This window comes from Trematomus bernacchii, unplaced genomic scaffold, assembly GCF_902827165.1.
Source record: "Trematomus bernacchii unplaced genomic scaffold, fTreBer1.1, whole genome shotgun sequence".
Classification (NCBI taxonomy): Eukaryota; Metazoa; Chordata; class Actinopteri; order Perciformes; family Nototheniidae; genus Trematomus; species Trematomus bernacchii.
In genome coordinates this window covers 8,259,178-8,282,946 of record NW_022987821.1, presented here as the reverse complement: position 1 = coordinate 8,282,946, position 23,769 = coordinate 8,259,178, and the positions used below count along the sequence as shown (strand labels likewise).

Below are 23,769 nucleotides of genomic sequence, written 5' to 3'. Positions count from 1 at the left end.
AGATGAAAATAAGGAGCCCCTCCCCACGCCCCTCTGAGAGACATTTGGTTAAAAATAACACAATGGTGCTCTAGGAGGAGATTCAGGTGATAAGGAGGGGGGGGTTACCTTGGTTACTGATTGGCTAATGGTTACACAAGCCAAAACATCGTTATGACATCATAAAGTGGCCAAAATCTGATCAGCTCATTTTCAGACAGGTTTTTATAGAAATGGATCAGGACAAAAAGAGAGAGAATCTTTGTTCCTGAAACTTTCAGAGTCTCTTTCCACAGAGGGGACACATGTTGATGAAGAAGAGACATGAAGAAGAGGGGACACATGCTGATTTAGAAGAGACATGTGTCCCCTCTGTGTAAAGAGAGAGTCTCTTTACACAGAGGGGACACATGCTGATTTAGAAGAGACATGAAGAAGAGGGGACACATGTTGATGTAGTAGAGACATGTGGACTTTGCATAATAGGTGACCTTTAAGTGAGGGAGGAAATGAAGCCAAACGGCAACGAACTGTGGGGGCGACAACCATCCCTGAGAAGGAGAGGTGTGGACGGACGAAGAGGGTTTTTATCTGTCAGATCTACAGCAAAGGGTGTTCTAGAGTCGCCGGGGTTTATGGGACGTGGGGCTGAACACCAGCTGGTCGCGTTGGTGCAGTAAACGGGTTGGAGACCGCGCTCTGAGAGGAGCCATCAGAGGGGAGGCCATGAGAGGAGACCCCTCCAGACTCTGAGCGATGTAGTTCCTCAGCGAGTGCTTTACCTCCGCTGGCTTTCCCACGCCAACGATGATCAGCTTCCCGTCCTCCAGACCCACCAGAACGTGGCTCTGCTCCTTCGTCACCGAAACACAACGCACCGGCACCCTCATGGCCATGGGCTCCGAACACAGAGACAGACTGATGGGAGGAAGAACAGCTTATTGGTAATATCTACAATGGATGTCCACAAGCCTCCGGGTGCTGTCAAAAAAGTATTACTTTCTTTTGCTCAGCTCTAGTTCAACTCAGTTTTTTTTGTAAGAAAAGGCAGTTTTTTTCAGTCATAATGAGCTCTCAGATGTCTGGAGGTTTACCTGTAGAGGTCCCGGATGGTCAGGTATCCCTGCTCGCTGCCGATGACCACGTATTCTCCTGAAACACACATATCAGTCAGCTGCTCCTTCAGAGGCTCGCTGCACAGGTGCTTCCCGTTCACAGAGTAAAGGTGGAGGGCGTTCTTATCCTGGGGGGAGGACATAAAACACTTTGTTAGAAAAATGTCACTGGCTTGAGGTTCAATAATCAGGATCCATGTATTTGTGATGCTCTCCAGAATGGAAGTAGTCATCACATACAGAGCATCAACTAGTTCCTGAACAGTGTCCTTCACATGCTGATATCCAAGAGAGGGAGTTACACAGTCACAAGATGGAGGAATACCGGTTCTTGTGATCATACATCCCGTCATGTACAAAATGCTGAGGTTTTTTCTCAAAATGTTGGGTTTTTTCTCAAAATCCTGACTTTTTTCTCAAAATTCTGACTTTTTTTCTCAAAATGTTGTGTTTTTTCTGAAAATCTCAAAGTTCTGACTTTTTTCTCAAAATCTCAAAATCCTGACTTTTTTCTCAAAATGTTGGGTTTTTTCTGAAAATCTAAAAATTCTGACTTTTTTCTCAAAATTTCGAAAATCTTGACTTTTTTCTCAAAATGTTGGTTTTTTTCTGAAAATCCTGACTTTTTTTCTCAAAATCCTGACTTTTTTCTCAATATTCTGACTTTTTTCTCAAAATCTCAAAATCATGACTTTTTCTCAAAAATCTGACTTTTTCTGAATACTTAAAAATGTTAATAATCTCTCGTCCCCGGCTTGAGCTTCAATCTCAGGATCCATGTATCTGTGATCCTCTCCAGAATGGAAGTAGTCATCACATACAGAGCATCAACTAGTTCCTGAACAGTGTCCTTCACATGCTGATATCCAAGAGAGGGAGTTACACAGTCACAAGATGGAGGAATAGAAAGCAGTATTCAATGTTTACTTCAGATTAGCTCCACGTCAGAAATGAGCATGCTTGTCATATGTCTATCGCCACAGAGGCTGAATCATCATGTTAATCACATAGCTATATGAATAAAGTGTGATTTGATTCACCTTGAGCGTGGCCTTGCCCTCGATGCAGGTGTGTACGAGCAGGTGACCCTCCCAGGACACGGCCAGGTGGAGGATGGAGAGCGGCAGAGAGCTTTCACACGGAGGACGAAGACAACGCATGTACTGACCGCGCCGCACCGTGTGGATGATCACCGTGCCATCCTGGAAACACACATTAAAAAACACACACTCATCTCATTGTACCTGTATAATGACAATAAAGTATTCTATTCTACACACACATTAATTTATTAGTCAATAATAATACAATAATAATAATTATAGGTATTTTTGGAAACGTCATTTGTCATTTGAAATGTCATTTGTCATTTGTTGTGGATAATAATAATACATTTTATTTAAGGCACCTTTCATGACACCCAAGGACACCATACAAATGGTTACATATTCTAAGAGGGTAACAGCAATAGAACATGATAAAAACACAAACATACCATCATGGAGAAGACAATTAAAGTGGACATGGATATACCAGGTATCCATCATTATTATTGTGTGGGCTCTTACCCTTGATCCAGACACAGCCATGTCCAGCTCCGTGCTGATGCTGACGCTCAGCACCCTCGTCTGTGTGTCCGTACAACACCTGCACCGGTTTGGGATTCAGACCAACGGGAGCTCCACCCTACAGGAAGCAAACAGAACACACTGAGAGAGAGCACGTTTCTGCTCGTCTGACATCAAATCAGTTGTATTAGCAGATATGTGTCATGGTGGATAGGGGGAAGGGGGTGCTAACCTGCTGGAGAACCTGCCACACCATGCATGTGGTGTCTCTGGAGCCCGAGATCAGGTGGATGCCGCAGTGGTCTGTCGACAAGCACGTCACAATGTCTGTAGGGAAGGTGAACACAGCCAGGGATTACTACAGTACTTACACATCTACAAAACAGACGTGTAGTGTGTAGGTGTGTGTAGGTGTGTGTGTAAAAAACTTATGGAAGAGCTGCTGAGTTAAAGAGCCTTTTTTTACACTCAAGCTGTCAAATACACATCCAGGGAGCCCTTTTTTTACACTCAAGCTGTCAAATACACATCCAGGGAGCCCTTATTTTACACTTAAGCTGTCAAATACACATCCAGGGAGCCCTTTTTTTACACTTAAGCTGTCAAATACACATCCAGGGAGCCCTTATTTTACACTTAAGCTGTCAAATACACATCCAGGGAGCCCTTTTTTTACACTTAAGCTGTCAAATACACATCCAGGGAGCCCTTTTTTTACACTCAAGCTGTCAAATACACACCCAGGGAGCCCTTTTTTTACACTTAAGCTGTCAAATACACATCCAGGGAGCCCTTTTTTTACACTTAAGCTGTCAAATACACATCCAGGGAGCCCTTTTTTTACACTTAAGCTGTCAAATACACACCCAGGGAGCCCTTTTTTTACACTTAAGCTGTCAAATACACATCCAGGGAGCCCTTTTTTTACACTTAAGCTGTCAAATACACATCCAGGGAGCCCTTTTTTTACACTTAAGCTGTCAAATACACATCCAGGGAGCCCTTTTTTTACACTCAAGCTAAATACACATCCAGGGAGCCCTTTTTTACACTTAAGCTGTCAAATACACATCCAGGGAGCCCTTTTTTTACACTCAAGCTGTCAAATACACATCCAGGGATTACTACATTACATACACATCTACACAACAGACACACCACTTAATCTATTCACTGAGGTGTGTGTGGGGTGTGTGTGTTTACCCATGTGTCTGATGTGCTGTCCGACAGTCTTTCCCCTGAGCAGAGAGGTGACCCGGAGGCTGTTGTCCCAGTGGCCGCCGCTGAAGAGAAGCTTTCCATCGTGAGAGACCACAAACAGCCCGGCTGTGACCTCCAGCCCGGGGGCGAAGGGTCCGGAGAGGAAGCGCTGCGTCCTGGAGGAAGAGGGAGAGAGGAAGATGGAGAGAGGAAGATGGAGAGAGGAAGAGGAATCGATTGTTACAACGGGGGGGTAGCTCAACATGTGCCAATCACAACACCACAAACTCAAGGACATGTTGAGGTGTGTGTGTGTGTGTGTGTGTGTGTGTGCGTCCTCACTTTGCGTTGGACACGGTGGGGTCCTTGATGAAGGTGAAGTAGTTGGAGATGTTCTTGTTGTAAGGCAGCCACCCATGGGTCCCCACCAGACAGTTCTTACTCACCGTCACCTGGAGAGAGAAACACAGTTTAAAGGAGAAGTAGAAAACACTTATTATTATAATAAAGACTGTTAGCATTAGCACTCGGCTCACCATGGTGTCAGGGCTCCCCTGGGTGATGAAGGAATGCGATTGGTTCTTCGGCACCACGGCTTTTAATATCGGCACGTTGTCACTGATGCCCTGCAACAGGAAGTCAAAGTTATTCAAACGTACCAATGTATTCTCCAACAGACTGCGGTCACAAGCAGCGATACAACACCGTATTTAATTTGGTCTTAATTTACATTATTTAATTTCATATTCTGTTCTTGTACATATCATATTTTATTGACTTTTTGTGCTTTTATCTTAATGTGTGCATGTGTATAAATGTGTCTGTTGATTGTGTATATATAGGATATACATATCTTATATATAACAATATATATATACAATAAAGTTGACTTTGATCTTATCTTATCTTATACCAGTAAACTGTGAGCAGTATCTGACCTCTACGAAGAAGGACTTGAGGTCGCTGAGGTGTTCGAACATGTTGAGAAGAGACGAGTCCATCTGAGACTTCCTCTTGTCCACTTCCTCCTGACACAGACGCACCGGATGGGGCTCCTAATGCACAAATACAACATCTCTCAGACTCATACAGGACTTCAGCAGCGTATATTGTGATGGGTTTCATTTCATGCGTGTGTGTGTTTTTATGAACATTTTATACACAAAAACACATGTATACAGTGCACAGTTCCAAACATACTGAAGTGCACTTCTCAAGGTCAAAGGACAGGTGCAAAAACAAACACACTACCCTTCAGTGACGAAGGTAACTGTGGACTGACGGCTTCGGGCCTTGTAATATTGCACATGTGGTTTAGTTTGAAAGTGTTCCCCCCCACCTGTGTCTTATTGGCCTGATTAGTGTGTGTGTATTTAGGCTCTGTTTTCCCTGTCAGTGGACAGGTAGTGTGAGATCCTTGTGGCTGTGTTCACGGGTAACAGTCATATTGAGGCTGTGATTTAATAAATGCCCACACCGGGTTATATTTGAACTCTCTGCCGCGCAATGGCTGTCTCACACCTTCATACAACAGGGTATATGCAGGAGTCCTGAAGTGTAAGACCTTTTAAGACCTTTTTTAAGACCCTTTCCATACATTGTAAGACCTCATCGCCACTTGGAGTTTTAACCGGTTACCTTGGCGACACACTTTACCTCACATTGACTATATACAGTATTGATTGTCCTTCCTCCTTATCTTCCAACCATTTGGACGCAGACTTGCATTTCCCCGTAACGATGTTGCTTAACAACCGGCGTAAACGGACCTTCGCGCGCTATCAAGCAGTGAGCGTGCGATGTCCTGTTCAGATGACGTCAAATCCAACGGGATGCCATAAATAATCTACACAGAATCACACTACATACCTACGCAATGATTACATTCAGGCACACTGTAGAATACAACCTCTTTGGACAATTCATATACTTATTGAAAACTAGCTACAAAATATAATACCTTGGAAAATGCCTTTTAATACTTTTTAATAGCCTTCATTTTCGCTAAATTCATTTATCAACTTCTAATGCTTTTTAAGACCCCGCGGACACCCTGATGCAGTGTACAGTGCACTTCTCAAGGTCAAATGACACTGAGGTACAGGTGCAAACACAAATACAAAACACACTACCCTTCATACAAAGACACGTCTTACATACATTTCAAAATTGAACGACATTTCTAGTCTCCAAGGCAGTTTCATGGTCTGATTCAAAATAATGATATTATGAGGCGTACACTCGTCAGTATTCAATTATCCTCCTCATCTGCTAGCTCCACAAACAGATTCAATGGTTTACAAATCTTGTCAAAAAAGTCCTGCTTCCCTTTTACAGGTGTGTTGTTACCTTCAGTAACTGGCAGGGTGTCTGTCCGAAGTTGCTGATCATTCCTTCCACGGCTTTACGCTCCTTTTCATCCGTGATGGCATCGAGATCCACTGCTCCTGCATCACCGAACACATCAATAAGAGGTTTGTATTGTGGTTCTATGATCAAAATCTGTATCATTGATATACTTAGCACGTGTAAAAGCCAAACTAGGGGACACTAGTTGAAACTAAGCAGCTATAAACTCTCTGCATATATACTGTATATTCATTTAATCACATTCTGGTGAATATTAGTGTGTATGAGGCGTACTGGCAGTGAAAATAACATCACTGCAAACTATTTTAAGTTGTAGCGTAAACCTTTGTTAAGCAATGTGGAAACTTAATAAACATTTTTATCATAAACTCAGTGCAGGCCACCAGTTTCATGCTCTATATTGGAACTGTTTTTAAGCATTTTCAAGCCCCTAAATCAGAAAACCAAGCACTTTTATGGAACCGAAAACACCACGGCATGATTTCTGTTTGATTCACCTTCATACGTGCAGTAGTAGAAGACGTTGAGGGCCTCCACCGCTGCAGGACCTCGCTGTTTGTAACCAAAGATCAGATCGATCCACTCGTGAAGGTGAGCGGACACACACTCAGACTCCTGTCGCAAAAAACAAACACACACTGAGGTCAGGAATGTAGTCACTACGAGCACAAGAACATGTTCACACTGATTGTAATACTGCAAACTAAATGTGAGTATATTGATGATCTGATATCTGACATATTTAAGGTAAAATATCAGCTTCAATTTGTGAAAAAAATAGTGTTTCTGCTAGAACTTCGTCTTAAAGTTAATACTTGATCTTGGTAAAGCCTCAAGTTATTCACAAATCTTCTTAAGAGAGCTCCTAAGGTGATAAACTGCGGGGGAATACTTGTAAGGGGCTTAAGGGCTTACTAAGTAGAGAGGAAATTGATGTAAATTCGAAAGAAAATCAGGTCAAATGTTCCGCAAACTAGCGTGTCATTTAATTTAAGATTACATTGTGCTTGGTTCCCTTTTTCGTGTCATCCACTCAATGCAATAACACTTAAACGCCAGAAATAGAAGTCACAACAATAAGATAGTTGGCATACTACTTTAAAGTATGTCTAATTACTGGCACAAATGTTAAGAAAAGGGTCTTCTTGTAACATAATTACTAAGAATGGCCACAAAGAGGTCACACTAAATAAAGCTGATCTCACCAGGGCTTTGCGGTGTTTGTAGATGAAATCCTCCGGGGACTTGGCCCATTTTGGCAGAATAACGTCATTTACCCTCTCCTTTGAGATCTGCAGGCGACCCAGATCGAAACCTGAACCACAGCAGGAACAAAAGGACGAGAAAGAGGGAAAGAACAGGGAAGTTAGTACAGAAAATATGCTGTAAAGCAGTGGTTCTCAACTGGTCAGGCCTCGGGACCCACTTTTTACTTGGTCAATAAATCGCGACCCAACATTTTGAAGCACTCAAATCTATTCAACAAAAAATCGTGCTGTAATATATACGCTTTTGAGCATACAATATTAATAAAAGTGAAGTACAGTGCATATATCCCTTATATCCCTTCACAGAACTAAAGTATGCTTTTAAAAAAGGTTTAATGAGATGATGGAATCAAAGCTGAACTATATAAAAAGGCACACATGCTGAAAACCCAACCCCAGCAGGGGGGTCTGGGGGGATTCTCCCCCAGGAGATTTTTTGAAATACTAACATAAACTACGCATTCTGGTACACTCTGAGAAGAAAATCGGGCCTTCAAAATAAAAGTTTGAGTTTTTCCCCAAAAAAAAAAAAAAAAAAATTCCAATTTATTTTTCCAACTTTTTTTTCTTCACTCACACATCCGCGACCCACTCGAAACGGGTCCGCGACCCACTTTTGGGTCGCGACCCACCAGTTGAGAACCACTGCGTAAAGAGTCGCTGATTATCTCTTTAATCCAGGGAGCAAATGAAGGCAGGTCTAATGATCGTGGAGGAGTCTAAATCTGCTGATACATATCTAAAGTAAATATATCTTTCCTGCATATCCCTTCAAATCACACATTTAACACTTCCTGTTAAGTAGGTCTACATTCAAAGGCTTTTTTAATTTGCTCTCCCTTCAGAAAACATCAGATTTTCGATGGTAACGGTCAATCATTTCGCCCACAGTAAAAGCCTATATTTGATATTGAAACCTCACCATTTTGGTTCTCCAGGAACTCTGGGAAGTAGAAGAACTCCGGGATGAGCTCCTTGACGTCGTTGGGGTTGTCCATGAGCGTCTGCCACGTCGCTGGGATCGAGTGGAACTGACGGTCCGCACAATCGAACCTGAGAGAAGTACATTTACTCAAGTACGATATAGAGATACTTGAGTATTCCTACACTCTGGTACTCAGGGCCGTTTCTAGCTTTTTGGGGGCCCTATTTTGTCTAACTACATTTTAAGCATATGTGTTGTGTCGCAATGTCCTAGTGTTTGAAGTGGTGTTTGGATGTTGTTTATTGTCTTCGATGCCGCGTAGGAGACTGCCTCGTGGTTGCTGTGTGTGTGTGTGTGTGTGTGTAATGGCGGTCGCTATTTTAATGTAGCATAACCAAGCTCCCTGATCAAAGTGAATGCAAGTTAATTTAATTGTTCACAGCTCCTGTACACTTTGTACTTACATATTTCCCGGGTTTATATCCTAAGTGTTTTGTGTGTGTGTTTTGTATTATCTGTATGTGTTACATGGTCAGAGTTAATACATAAATGCTTGTTGGATGCTAATGCTAGCACAGATTGGATTCTGATGCTTTGCCTGGGAAGGTATTGAAAAGGGTTTGATTACAAAATCAATATCCGACTAACCGTCCGCTCTGCAGTTGGATGTGCAGAGAGGTGAAAGGCTCGACTCTCATCAGGTAGTGCATCACTCCAGCAGCGTTGGAGTAATGGGTGCCGTAATGAAACCTGTCGATGGTTCCTGTTGGATCCTCGAAACTCTCATACCTGAAAGACACATTTAAAGGTTTTGTCATTGTGTGCAAAGAAGACAAGGTGGACAGAACCTGCACTTTTTCACAGAATGCACAAAACCAATCACAATATTTCTCAAAATGTAAAAACAAACCAACGTACTTCTCTCTGACGGCCTTTGCGTTGCGTTCGTTAAGAGCCGCCACGGGCTTTGAGAGATCTCGGAAACATCGAGGATCAGAAAGGTCCAGCTCCTCTGAAGTGTAGTCAGCGAGAATCCAGGGGAACTGGACACACACACACACACACACACACACACACACACACTACACACACACACACACACACACACACACACACACACACACACACACACACACACACACACACACACACACACACACAACACCACACACACACACACACACACACACACACACACACACACACACACACACACACACACACACACACACACACACACACACACACACACACACACACACCACAAACATCACACACACACACACACACACACACACACACACACACACACACACACACACACACACACACACACACACACACACACACACACACACACACACACACACCACACACACACACACACACACACACACAACACACCACACACACACACACACACACACACACACACACACACACACACACACACACACACACACACACACACACACACACACACACACACACACACACACACACACACAGTTTGAGACGCTTAAAACAGACATTTTTGCTGGCGTTCACTCAGTCAAAACACAGGACAAACGTACCACTGGATATTGAGCGAGGTTGTTGTACGTTCTGCCTGCGATCGTGTTGAGTTGCATCAAGTAGTCAAAGTTGGAGATCTCCCTGTTCACCCATTTCTGTGCAGAAGAAGAGGTTTTAACTCAGCTATGTATTTAATTAAAGTGTATGTTGTGTATAAGAGCTCCAGTTTGCTGACCTGTGTGAGTCCAGAGGCTTTGAGGAGCTCCTGAGGTGATCTGGTCCCATAGAGACTGAGCGATCGCAGCAGCAACATGCGGCTGTAGACCTTATTCCTCACCTGTCGATAAGAAACACAGCAGTATTAAATGTTGTGTATTAGAAGCTTTGAATGAAGAACCAAGCGAGTCTAGTCCAAACTGAACGTGTTAATATAACAGTTACCAGAGGTGGGAAGCAGTGGAGTACAAATACTTTGTTACTGTACTTAAGTATATCTTTCTGGTATCAGTACTACTCCACTACTTATTTTTCTGACAACTTTTTACTTTGACTTTTTGAACACAAATACCTGTACTTTCTACTTCTTACATGTTGAACCCCAATACCTGTACTTTCTACTTCTTACATGTTGAACACAAATACCTGTACTTTCTACTTCTTACATGTTGAACACAAATACCTGTACTTTCTACTTCTTACATGTTGAACACAAATACCTGTACTTTCTACTTCTCACATGTTGAACCCAAATACCTGTACTTTCTACTTCTCACATGTTGAACCCAAATACCTGTACTTTCTACTTCTTACATGTTGAACCCAAATACCTGTACTTTCTACTTCTTACATGTTGAACCCAAATACCTGTACTTTCTACTTCTTACATGTTGAACACAAATACCTGTACTTTCTACTTCTTACATGTTGAACACAAATACCTGTACTTTCTACTTCTTACATGTTGAACACAAATACCTGTACTTTCTACTTCTTACATGTTGAACACAAATACCTGTACTTTCTACTTCTTACATGTTGAACACAAATACCTGTACTTTCTACTTCTTACATGTTGAACACAAATTCTGTACTTCTATTTCTTACATGTTGAACCCAAATACCTGTACTTTCTACTTCTTACATGTTGAACACAAATACCTGTACTTTCTACTTCTTACATGTTGAACACAAATACCTGTACTTTCTACTTCTTACATTTTACCCTTAACTTTTGTCAAGAAGCAAATAAACAAATGTTTTTACTGCCTTAAATAAAATAAGTTACAAAAATAAAAAAACTCAAAAGAAAAGGCAAGAGGGACTAGGTATATTCTCTAGCGTTGAAGCTACGTTTCTTCACCTCCTTCTTGAAGTTCAGGAAGTAATTGGTCTGGTCGATGAGGAAGATCTCCAGAGCCGAGCGGCGGAGGTTATATCGCCTCAGATGGACCTCTCGGATCTGAGAAAGAGGCCATTTGAAGTCGTGGCCCACTCCTTGAGGAAAGAGAATTAGTAAAAGATTCTCCCTCACAACATTAAAGAATAAGACAAAGAGGAATCTCGGTATTTAATTTGCCATTTTCTGCATACTTTTAATATAATGTGACCCCGAATAAATAACACGTGTCCTCACCTTCCTCTTTCTCCTGGCTGCTGTCGTAGAAGTAGATGTGTTGGGTGGTGAGCTCCAGACGGCCAGGAACCACATCGACCACTGTCACCAGCTCACAATCCTCCCACAGAACCAGCTTCTCCTTCTGACCCGCCTCCTCTGCTTCCACCCTGCAGGACAAACAACATGGAGGTCCTGATTTACTATCTGTTATATCAGTGATTCAGTATCTATTAAGTCTCTACAGTATATAAGGCCAACTTGAATCCTTCAAAACATCTCTCAAAACTCACTTCTTCACTCTAGCTTTCAAACTCGGATCAACAACCCACCCCCCCCCCCTTTACTCGCACTTGGATTAGGAGTAATGTTTATGTGTTTTTGTTTTCTTTGTACTGTTTCAAATTATCTATCCATCCATCCATCTATCCATCTATCCATCTATCCATCTATCCATCTATCCATCTATCCATCTATCCATCTATCCATCCATCCATCCATCTATCCATCTATCCATCTATCCATCTATCCATTCATCTATCCATCCATCTATCCATCCATCTATCCATCTATCCATCTATCCATTCATCTATCCATCCATCTATCCATCTATCTATCTATCCATTCATCCATCTATCTATCTATCTATCTATCTATCCATCTATCCATTCATCCATCTATCTATCCATCTATCTATCTATCCATCCATCCATCCATCCATCCATCTATCCATCCATCTATCCATCCATCTATCCATCCATCTATCCATCCATCCATCTATCCATCTATCCATTCATCTATCCATCCATCTATCCATCTATCTATCTATCCATCATCTATCCATCCATCTATCCATCTATCTATCTATCTATCCATCCATCTATCCATCTATCTATCTATCCATCCATCCATCTATCTATCTATCCATCTATCATGCTCAAAAACAGATTGAAAAACTCTGTATTACATCATCTCGTTGATCTGTTATGATGTTATTAGACTCACTGGTTGTTGGCGGCAGACGGGTCGTCCTCAGGTAGATCCAGGATGTCGTCCTCCAGGTCGCTCACCTTCACCTGCTTCACCGCCTCCAGCAGCAGAGAGTCTGGGTTCACTCGCTGCTGATGGACGCCTGAGAGGAGAAGGAGACGGGAGATCATTAAACTCTGAGAGGAGGTATCCAGCGATGATGCAGAGGTTAATATCACATGGCACTGTCGGAAAATGTGCTTCTTAACATGCTTGTTAAGGGCTTAGAAAGTACAAAAACGTACCGGACATGACCATAACACTTCCATCAACTTCCATATACAGTTTTAAACTAGCTTACTAACAAATTAAAAGTGAAAGAGACGTAATGATCTCCTAAAGTCCTGACTCTGCAACTTATAAAGCCTAATATGGCCCTTTTAAGGACAGGCTGTATCGACACACTTATCCCTCATCATAACCCAACTTTACCATACTCTACACACCCACCAAAAAGACGTGTTTTCTTACCCAGGTTGTCTCTGAGAGCGCTGGCCTCTCGGTGCGGGTCGAAGTTGTAATTACGAACCAGCTTCAGTCTCATTCTGGAGAAGTTCTCCGCGCTGGAAACTCTCCAGTGCATCTCGTCCTGCTGCCTGTTGGAACAAAGGTTACAAAAACATGTTTGTAATACTCTCAAAGCCAGCCATTATCTATATCTCATTCAGTAATAGTTATATTAAAAATAGGACGAGAAATTATTGAATCTGTACATAGACTTGTATGAATAAATGTTTCTTTTGTGTTTGCGCTGGAAAGGTGCGTATATATTTGTGTACGTGTGTATAAACGTGTATGAATGTATAGAATTATGGGCGTTAATGTGTGTATTTATATACATATACACATTATAAATTAAAGTTGACATGCTCATATTGACATGTTGATGTGCCTCACAGTAGAAAGTATTAAATGGGAAAATACAAGAAGTTAATGTGAGTTCATGCGAGTTATTGTGAGTTAATGTGATATAATGTGAGTTAATGTGAGTTAATGTAGGTTAATGCGAGTTGTTAATGTGAGTTAATGTGATATAATGTGAGTTAATATGATATAATGTGAGTTAATGTGAGTTAATGTGAGTTAATGTGAGTTAATGTAGGTTAATGTGGGTTGTTAATGTGAGTTAATGTGAGATAATATGATATAATGTGAGTTAATGTGATATAATGTAAGTTCATGTGGGTTGTTAATGTGAGTTAATGTGAGATAATATGATATAATGTGAGTTAATGTGAGTTCATGTGAGTTAATGTGAGTTAATGTGGGTTGTTAATGTGAGTTAATGTGAGTTAATGTGAGTTAATGTGAGTTATGTGATTTAATATGATATAATATGATATAATGTGGGTTGTTAATGTGAGTTAATGTGAGTTAATGTGATTTAATATGATTTAATATGATATAATGTGGGTTGTTAATGTGATATAATGTGAGTTAATGTGAGTTAATGTGAGTTAATGTGAGTTAATGTGAGTTAATGTGAGTTAATGTGAGGTAATGGGAGTAAATGTGAGTTACCTGTCAGCCCACGGCCCTCTCTCACACACCAGGCCTCTGCGCGATGCCTTCCACTGCCTGAGGGTGGCGCTGTTCTGGCTGTGCTGCTGCTTCAACATGCTGTTGTAGCGCAGGTTCTCCTGGCGGCCTCTGCGGGAGAAAGGCTCCACGAAATGCTCCTGAAGGCAGAGAAGAGGTAGAGTTTATGCATCAGAAAGTGTGAGGGAAAGAGGCTTCAGTATGTATTATTGCAACTCACCTGGAAGCGGATCTTGCTCTCCCCTCTGTCCCTCTCCCTCTTGTGCAGGCTGACCATGAACGCCTCGTAGCATTCCTTCCAGTAGAGAGCCATCGTCTCGTGACCCTGGCTGAACGTCTCGATTTCATACTGCTTCATGTACGGGATAATCTGGAGTCAAAAGGAGAACATTTCCATTAAATGTTCCAATAGATGCATGGAGGAGAACTCTCTGTTCCATAACTTCTCTTGATGAGATAAGAAGTACTTTATTACATTACATCACATGTTACTTGTTAGACGCTTTTATCCAAAGCGACTGACATACTCAATACTGTGTCTCAGGGACACAACGACATGCTGACTGCAGTGGGGTTTGAACCTGTGACCCCCTGATCCGAACACCAGCGCATATCAAATATAATCTGGTAACTTTGATATCAATCTCGTACATATTTGTCGAGGTAGACGCGCCACTCGGGGGATTTGCAGTACAGCTGGAAGTCCTCGAAGAAGGAGGGGCTGCCGTTGGTGTCGGGCAGCTTTGGGAGGTGCAGCTCCATGTAGAGGAGGCGGTGGACTTTGGAGAGCAGCGTCCTCAGCAGAGGAACCAGGAAGGAGTACGTCTCCTCCGCCTGCTCCTCCTGGATGGAGCGCCGCAGGATCCCCTCCACCTTCCCCAGCAGGTAGCACGCCTCGTCCTGACTCGACACCTCCTTCGTCTGCAGGATGCCGTTCAGCTTCGCCGTCGCCATGGCACACACCTGGGGCAGAGGGTAATGGGAAATGAAGCTCAGCGCAAGTTCAACCAGGAAGACCGTCTACTATTTCCATGTTACTACTCTCTCTCCTCTCAATAAGTGATCGGGGGCGTCACTCCCCAGCTCAACCAATCACTTCGCTCTATTCTCACAAGCCTATAGCGCTTTTTTTTTCTCCCGCTGCACCTCCCCTGAAGCTCTCTGGCGCCCCCCAAGGGACGCGCGCCTCACACTTTAAAACCGCTGATCTACCTAATTCTATAATTGTATACATGTGAAAAGCTGAATAAAACTTTTTGGGGGAATTTACGTCCACATTATTATTCATTGCATTAAAAATAATGTGTAAGAATGGGAAAACATCTCACCTCTGGATCCTCCTGCGCCATGAAGCCCAGCAGCAGCCGGAGTCCCACCTGGGAGAGTTGGAACCACTGCGATCCGGAGGCGTACCAAACCATCAAGCTGTCCATAAGCGTCACCGTCTCCTCCAGAACTTTCTCCGTCCACAGCGCCGGATTCACCAGACCCTCGGCCTGCAGGAAGTCCTGAACCATGTGCAGCAAGCGCACCGCGTTCTCCGTGTGCTGCGGCAGCGAGGAGGCCGACGCCTCGCGGTTATCACACACCGACCACTCCAACATGCGCTCCATCAGACTGGAGGAGAGAGGAGGGTTTCAGTGGACTTCACAGCGTTTAAAATACAGTTATAGTGTTCTATTGATTGATTGATTGATTGAGGAAGAGGGCAGGGTTTCAGTGGACTTCACAGCGTTTAATATACAGTAATAGTGTTCTATTGATTGATTGATTGATTGAGGAAGAGGGCAGGGTTTCAGTGGACTTCACAGCGTTTAATATACAGTTATCGTGTTCTATTGATTGATTGATTGATTGAGGAAGAGGGCAGGGTTTCAGTGGACTTCACAGCGTTTAAAATACAGTTATAGTGTTCTATTGATTGATTGATTGATTGAGGAAGAGGGCAGGGTTTCAGTGGACTTCACAGCGTTTAATATACAGTTATCGTGTTCTATTGATTGATTGATTGATTGATTGAGGAAGAGGGCAGGGTTTCAGTGGACTTCACAGCATTTAATATACAGTAATAGTGTTCTATTTCTTCTGTCTCTATGTATAAATAATAGATTCTGATTCTTCTCAGCCATTTCCTGTTTGATGCCAACACAAAAATCCTATTTCTGTTTTCTTAATTGTCGCTTGTCTGCAATAAGTCGGATTTATTAGGCAGTAGTTTGTCAGTGTTAATGTCTGACCTGAGTTTGATCTGGTCGACAGGAAGCAGCAGATCGTTGGCGGTTGCCAGTTTGGTGAGAGCAGAGAACACCTGTCCGCGCTCGATCCACGCTGAATCATCTGACCCTTCGACACCTCGCCACATCACGCAGAGCACGATCTCCAGCAGCATGCTGCACAGCTCCTCCTCCGCTCGCTAGGGGGGGGGGGCACCAAGAACCAAATTGCCTTTGTTATTTTACTTATCAAACATCGACCCAAACTGCACCCAATCAGGTCAAAAAACAACAAAACTCTGTCCTCTTTCATCGTCTCAGCCTCCTCTCACCTCAGCGTTGTTGAAGGACTCGCCCAGTGAGATGTTGTCACTGAACAGGAAGCTGTCTTCAGTCAGCGAGGGTGTTGCATCTCTATCTCTATCCCCGGTGCTCCCTGGAAAAGGTTTGGATGTCTCCAGAGGTGACGGTGTGCTCTGAGCGCTGCCGGGCGTTTGGCTGCCGCTGTCCCCTCCTTCGAAGGACTGAAGATGGGACAGATCCAGCATCAAACCCCCCGACTTCCCCAACACCCAAGGCTTTGTGGAGGTGGAGGCAGAAGAAGAAGGTGTGTCCAGAAGAGAAATGGCGTCTCCGTTTTCCAGGCTGTCCACAGAGCGAGTTTCTCCCACGCTGATTCGGTCGTCCTCCAAGCGGCTGCCCGTTCTCGACCTCCTTTCATGAGGAACATCCAGACGATTTGTGCCTCCCGATCGATTGAGATCCAGACTGCAGGTGCTGATTGTGTCCGAGCCACGAAGAGGAAAAGATCCTTCCCCCCGAAGGTAGAGGCGCATGAGGGTGTCCTGCCAACACTGCTGACGAGAAATCTGCACGGCGGCATCTTGTTGGGATTGAAGCAGTTGGTAAACCTGCGGATAGTAGACAGGGAGAACAAGTGAAGTTAATAAAACCTGACTGATGCACGACATGACGAGACATAACGCGGCATCATTTATTATCCAATGTTTTCATTGATACATGCAAATTAACAAATATAGTCCCGCCCATCTACTTCCGACCCATGGGACCTTATTTCGGAAAAATGATGTATTGAAGTCAATGGAGAGAGAAAAGATTATCTTTGGGTCCCGTTTGAATTGTGCCACGAATTACACGTATGATGTTTGTCAATCTTAAATAATAATTTCCATGTCAAAAAAGTCACAGTTTGTCGTAAAACTGTTGAAATATAAGACTATGAAAAATACGCAACTAGAAAGACTACAAATCCCAGAATCCCCGGTCCCGCATGCTGGCTCTTAGGAACCGACTAACTCCCCTTGTGTGTATGAACAGCTCTCAACATGCCCAGACTTGGAGTGATTTTCACCTCTTTTAATACTTTCCACCTCATTCTGAAAGAAAGAAGTGAAATGTGCCAACGTGACGGCCGTCTGGGTGTGTGGTGCGAGACGGGAGATGGAGTTCATTGAGCGGTTTCACACAAAATAAGTGTTACTTCACAGTTTTACCACACATTTTATTTTTTTGACTTGCAAAATTATCTTTTAAATTGACAAACATCATATGTGTAATTCGTGGCACAATTCAAACGGGATCGAGAGATAATCTTTCTCTCGCCATTGACTTAAATACATAATTTTTCCGAAATAAGGTCCCATGGGGGTCCACCGGAAAGGGAGGGCCTCTCTATAGCCTCCAGGGAATGCACTGGTGAGTCTCACTTCTTCATTTAGGTGCACCAAAAATGTGAATAAACAAACATTTACGTGGTCACTTACAACATTCTCTGCAACATTTAGCGTATTTTATTTGACATATATATATATATATATATATAACACTTCGTCTGAATTACTAGCACCATTTCATTTATATTCTACTGTGTGTTTCCTCACCCTCTTGCAGACGAGCAGGCGTACACCAGGTCCGGCTCGATGAGTGAGCTGCACCAGAGCCATCATGTCCTTATAGTTCACCACAGCATCTGTACATTTAAGACACAATATCACATTTATTCAACCGTGCATGGTATTGATTACATGTGCTACTGTCTGTGTGATGTACTACTATAGGCAGGAGACAGAAAGCCTGAGCTCATTGATCTGCAGGACGGCTTATTGCACCTAAATATATATAGAACAAACTGGTGGGATGAAAATAAAACTGAGTAAGAGCTTTAATGCATTATATTCAAGGGGAGATTAATATAGCAGGAGAGCAGACAGCTGGAAAGACGGTAAAGCGTCTACATCTCATAATCCTTTTTACATTTTTTGCACAAAATCAGGTTAAAGTTTTTGCTGTTTTTGTGCTGGACTTTTTAACCACGTTTTTGGAAAATTGCTGTTCAAATATATGTCACTTTCACCTTGATGGACGCCTGTAATGCTTCTGATACTACAATAATGTGGTGTTTAGTAAAATAAGATAAGATAAGAAGTACTTTATTGATCCCAATTTGGGAAATGTTTGAAAGATACTAGTATATACTTCATTTGATACGATCAAGGCCAAGTCCCCCTAACCATCATACCTAGGTATCTTGATTAATGTAACACAAAAAGTACGTAAACATGGTATTTTTTACAAGTGTTCTTGTGATGTTTACATGAAAATTGCTGTTAAAATATGTCACTTATGCCTTCACAAATCAACATTTTTAAAGAGATGGACACCTGTAATGCCTCTGCTACTACAATAGTGTAGTGTTTAGTATATACTTCATTTGATACGATCAAGGCCAAGTCCCCCTAACCATCGTACCTTGGTATCTTGATTAATGTAACACATTACGTACGTAAACATGGCATTTTTTCTGTGTGTTCTTGTGATGTTTAAATAAAAACAGAGAGCAGCGGACCTGTGTGGAGGACCTGGTTGAGGAGACAGCGGATCAGGGTCGGAGTGATGTGAAGTTCAGAGAAGAGCAGCGACAGGCCGGAGTATCCCGCCTCTCTCAGACGCAGACGCTGCTTATTCTTCTCATAGACACGGTCGCAGCGCAACATGCGCTCAAACAACTGTGAGGAGTAACAATAAACCAGCATATCATTAAAACCAGTACAGTAGTTACTCAGAGATGGCAAAAGTACACACATCCTTTACTCAAGTACAAGTACAGATACTCGTGTTTAAACATACTCTGGTGAAAGTAGAAGTACTGACTCTTTGCTCAAGTAAAAGTAAAGAACTCTGAAATGTACTTCAGTAAAAAGTACCCATAACTAGCAGCTGTTTTAAAGAGTACCTGACCTCCCTTTATATTAATAGAACAATAATGTCATTGTTAGCTAATGAATGTTTCCATGCTGAACAACGGCAACATGACAACGTTTTCATTGGTCCCTCTTCTTTAGAGAAGACCAGGAAATGATGGATACACGGATCTGTGGCCGTAACTCACCTTGAAGACGAGTTCTCGGAGTCGGTCTGAGTGCTTGTTGTTGAGCAGCAGAGCGTAGCAGGAGTCGGCCTCCGACGGCTCGAAGAGAAGAAGAAAGATCTGATCTCTGGCCGGACTCGTCTGAAGGAGGCTGAGCAACAACTCCAGCATCCCACACAACTGCAACACAACACGTCAGATATTATACTTCAGTAAGAGTAGAAGTACTCAGATCGTGTACTTCAGTAAGAGTAGAAGTACTCAGATTGTGTACTTCAGTAAGAGTAGAAGCCCCAGAGTGTAGAGAAAGTATCTAGTGTCCAGGAGGATCAATATAAAGTCCTATTGGAGTGTTTAAAGGTCCCCTATTATACTGTTTTTCATCAATATATTATAGGTCTCAGATATATACAAACATGTCTCTGAAGTGTAATAGGGGACCTTTAAAGATACAACCGGCCCTTTGAGTGCAACTATAATGCTGATGTGGCCCGCGATGAAATTGAGTTTGACCCCCCTGCATCAGGAGGTCAAAGCCACAGTTTTTGGAGCCCTGCATCTTGTATGAAAGCCGACGAGAAAACGTACAAATTGAGTTTGACACCCCTGCTTTACCTGGTCCTCGTCTCCAATGGCGGCGATGTATCCCAGAATGCTGTGCATCTCCTCCTGAGACATGCCCTTGCTGATGTAATACTTGATGAGTCCGCAGAGAGACGCCCGGATGGTTCGAATGTCATCCTCACTCAGGTCACCGTCCTTATGGCTGTTCTTCCTGAAGTACAGAGAGCATATTATTGGTAAAGAGACAATACTTCAATATGTTGGACAGGTGTGGACTTTAAGGAGTGGAGTCTCACCCGTAATAAAGGCGTATGGTGTCCAAAAGAAACTGAACTCCATATTTCTTTCTGAACAGCTTCCTGTTGTCTTTGATGACGGTGGACATGTACTGGATATGACCTTCATAGAAACAAAGGAGGACAAGTTAGAGCTGGAAACACACACACACTCTTTCTGTCTCACACACACCCAGCCCTGAGGAAGAACAGACTTACTTACAGAAAAATTCAGGGGAAATACCAAACAGAATTACAAGAAATAAGTCTTCTAAAGTATGTCTGAATAAATGACGCCTTTTCACCTTGATTTCTGCATACTGTTTCCATCGATCAGTTAAAGGAATCAGGGATAAACTGTTTATAATGGCCAGGAAATGAACGGATGAAGCCTATTGAATATACTACTCCTCAGGTGGGCATGAATATGAGTTATAACCTTCTTTAAAATACAAAAATAACTGGCTATTTTATCAGTTCCTGCCATGAGAAACAGGTCATTATGACATCCATATCATGCATGGCTAAATACAATAGCTAGTCATTTTACTCGCACGCACGCACACACGCACACACGCACACACGCACGCACGCACGCACGCACGCACGCACGCACACACACAGATCTAACCTATGCGCAGAGGGAAGTCTCCTTTGTTCCAGATGTTGAAGTTGAACAGCAGGTGTGTGTGAAGTTGCAGCAGCAGAGCGTGGTTCTTCTCAAACGTCACCTGTTCGATCAGCAGCTGCATGGCAACCAGAACGCTGACATCCACGTGACCTGCTGGCAACTGAACACACACACACACACACACACACACACACACACACAAAAACAAATAACTTCACTGGCACACATACAGAATGATTAAAACACAGATAAGTGCCTTTACTCGGTCACTTATAACCTTCTCGTCCACATTTTGCACGCAACAAAATCAGATAGAAATCCCATTGGAGTGAGGAGACACACATTAGTGGTTTATTTGCACTTTCACTCTTCCCAGGGTGCGGTTACTTTCTCAGAGCAGCTACTGTATTACTGAGTGCCTTTCTTTTAATCAGAGTGTCTGTGGACTCTTTGATATTGTCATGATGTCAATGCTGATTCAGAAGTATTTCCTCAGCTGGGATAAACAAATACTGAGGCACATGCAACAGGGAAGAAAGAGAGTTGAGGAAAAGACAAACAGAGACAGAGGGTATCTGAGGTCAATTCATTTCACTAGAGGAGCTATTCATACAACCAACATTTGTATAAAAACAAGAGGCGTGTTTCTGTTCTGCGTGTGGAGATCTGAGGCAAAATGTGAAATGCACTTTAACGGGGGAAAATGCTTTTAAATGCTTTTTAAAACTAGCTTGCATTGTTTTAAGGGCACAAATGTGCAGGTATGCATTGGGTTTAGGTTTCTGGAGTATACTGTCTTCTGTGGTTAACAAGTAATCATTATAAGCATTTCATATTTGTATTTAAAACTGGTTTGCTGTCAAGAAAATGTGTATTTTTTCCTTTTTAGACATATTTTAAGGGACAAATGAAGATCAGCGCAAGTTCAACCAGGAAGACCGTCTTTACTCATTCATTCACTATTTCCATGTTACTACTCTCTCTCTCCTCTCAATAAGTGATCGGGGGCGTCACTCCCCAGCTTAACCAATCACTTCGCTCTATTCTCCCAAGCCTATCATAGCGCGCCGCTAACCCTTTTTAAATCTGCTCTCCCCTCTGACAGCTGTCATTTCAGGTGACTCGACGCAACCCTCCTCCACCCCATTTCACCTCCTGTCCCTCTGAGTCCAGGGTCAAGCTAAGCCCCTCCCCTTCAGACCGAACCCAACTATCCATTCACCACCACCAGGGTCAAGCTAAGCCCCTCCCCTTCAGACCGAACCCAACCATCCATTCACCACCACCAGGGTCAAGCTAAGCCCCTCCCCTTCAGACCGAACCCAACCATCCATTCACCACCACCAGGGTCAAGCTAAGCCACTCCACTTCAGACCGAACCCAACTATCCATTCACCACCACCAGGGTCAAGCTAAGCCCCTCCCCTTCAGACCGAACCCAACTATCCATTCACCACCACCAGGGTCAAGCTAAGCCACTCCCCTTCAGACCGAACCCAACTATCCATTCACCACCACCAGGGTCAAGCTAAGCCCCTCCCCTTCAGACCGAACCCAACTATCCATTCACCACCACCAGGGTCAAGCTAAGCCACTCCCCTTCAGACCGAACCCAACTATCTATTCACCACCACCAGGGTCAAGCTAAGCCCCTCCCCTTCAGACCGAACCCAACTATCCATTCACCACCACCAGGGTCAAGCTAAGCCCCTCCCCTTCAGACCGACCCCAGCTATCCATTCACCACCACCAGGGTCAAGCTAAGCCACTCTCTAAAATGTAACCCCGACGTGCCAACATTTGGAAATGAAACCGACCTTCTGCAGCAGCGCTCCCACTGTACCGACTCCATGCGAGTGCAGCAGATTCTCCTGGTTGATAAGGTGTCTCTGCAGGAAATGCTTCAGCACCAACAGGAAGGTGGCCACCAGATTCTTCTCCAGACGGGCCTCTGCAACAACAAATAATAATGCAATGGTTTTATGAGAAGTGCTAATGTTTCAGAGCTATACTGAGATTATTATATATTTAGTTTTTCTTAAACAACACATACAGTATCAAAGACAAAAAAATGAATCAGTTAGGGAAGAGTACACCAGGGTTCATACACTTTTTCACCAATGACTTCTCCATGACTTCTCCATGACCTTTGCCTAATTTTCCATGACCAAAAACATGACTCTTTCTCAGCGGTACCACTGAAAATGGTTTATTTGAACATGGAACAGGAAAATAAGGTCTGCATATGAAACATGTTGTGCCTATCTAAAACAAATCAAATAGTAGGCTTACTAGCTTCTACTAAAATCTCTCACCAGCAAAACACCTCGTCAGTTAAATGCCATTCTACGTTTCATTACTATACCATACAATATGTATTATCATTATAGTATTACTATTTCGGCGATTAGATAAAATATAAATTATATTTGATGCAACTTTAGTTACATTTCCATGACTTTTCCAAAACTTTGGGAAAAATATTGTTTTCCAGGGCCTGGAATTAGCATTTTGAATTTCCATGACTTTTCCAGGTTTTTAATGAGCGTAATAACCCTGGTACACAGTTTCAAACTTT

The 23,769-nt window shown here is 42.9% G+C and overlaps 1 protein-coding gene across 1 annotated transcript in view; it reads right to left on the bottom strand.

Moving 5' to 3' along the window:
- nbeal1 (neurobeachin-like 1) overlaps positions 1-23,769 on the bottom strand; it is a 51,076-nt gene that overhangs the window by 1,999 nt on the left and 25,308 nt on the right. The window contains 35 exon segments of the mRNA XM_034151542.1: positions 762-897; positions 1,074-1,222; positions 2,135-2,296; positions 2,663-2,716; positions 2,718-2,780; positions 2,895-2,989; positions 3,866-4,038; positions 4,205-4,314; positions 4,399-4,488; positions 4,801-4,917; positions 6,212-6,309; positions 6,730-6,847; positions 7,438-7,547; positions 8,423-8,553; positions 9,074-9,214; positions 9,344-9,468; positions 10,000-10,095; positions 10,176-10,277; positions 11,301-11,434; positions 11,574-11,722; positions 12,558-12,684; positions 13,053-13,177; positions 14,103-14,260; positions 14,341-14,490; positions 14,772-15,083; positions 15,449-15,737; positions 16,358-16,533; positions 16,666-17,244; positions 18,235-18,323; positions 19,200-19,359; positions 19,743-19,901; positions 20,337-20,496; positions 20,582-20,684; positions 21,192-21,351; positions 23,009-23,142. Of these exon segments, the coding sequence (XP_034007433.1) occupies positions 762-897; positions 1,074-1,222; positions 2,135-2,296; positions 2,663-2,716; positions 2,718-2,780; positions 2,895-2,989; positions 3,866-4,038; positions 4,205-4,314; positions 4,399-4,488; positions 4,801-4,917; positions 6,212-6,309; positions 6,730-6,847; positions 7,438-7,547; positions 8,423-8,553; positions 9,074-9,214; positions 9,344-9,468; positions 10,000-10,095; positions 10,176-10,277; positions 11,301-11,434; positions 11,574-11,722; positions 12,558-12,684; positions 13,053-13,177; positions 14,103-14,260; positions 14,341-14,490; positions 14,772-15,083; positions 15,449-15,737; positions 16,358-16,533; positions 16,666-17,244; positions 18,235-18,323; positions 19,200-19,359; positions 19,743-19,901; positions 20,337-20,496; positions 20,582-20,684; positions 21,192-21,351; positions 23,009-23,142 (5,234 nt within the window).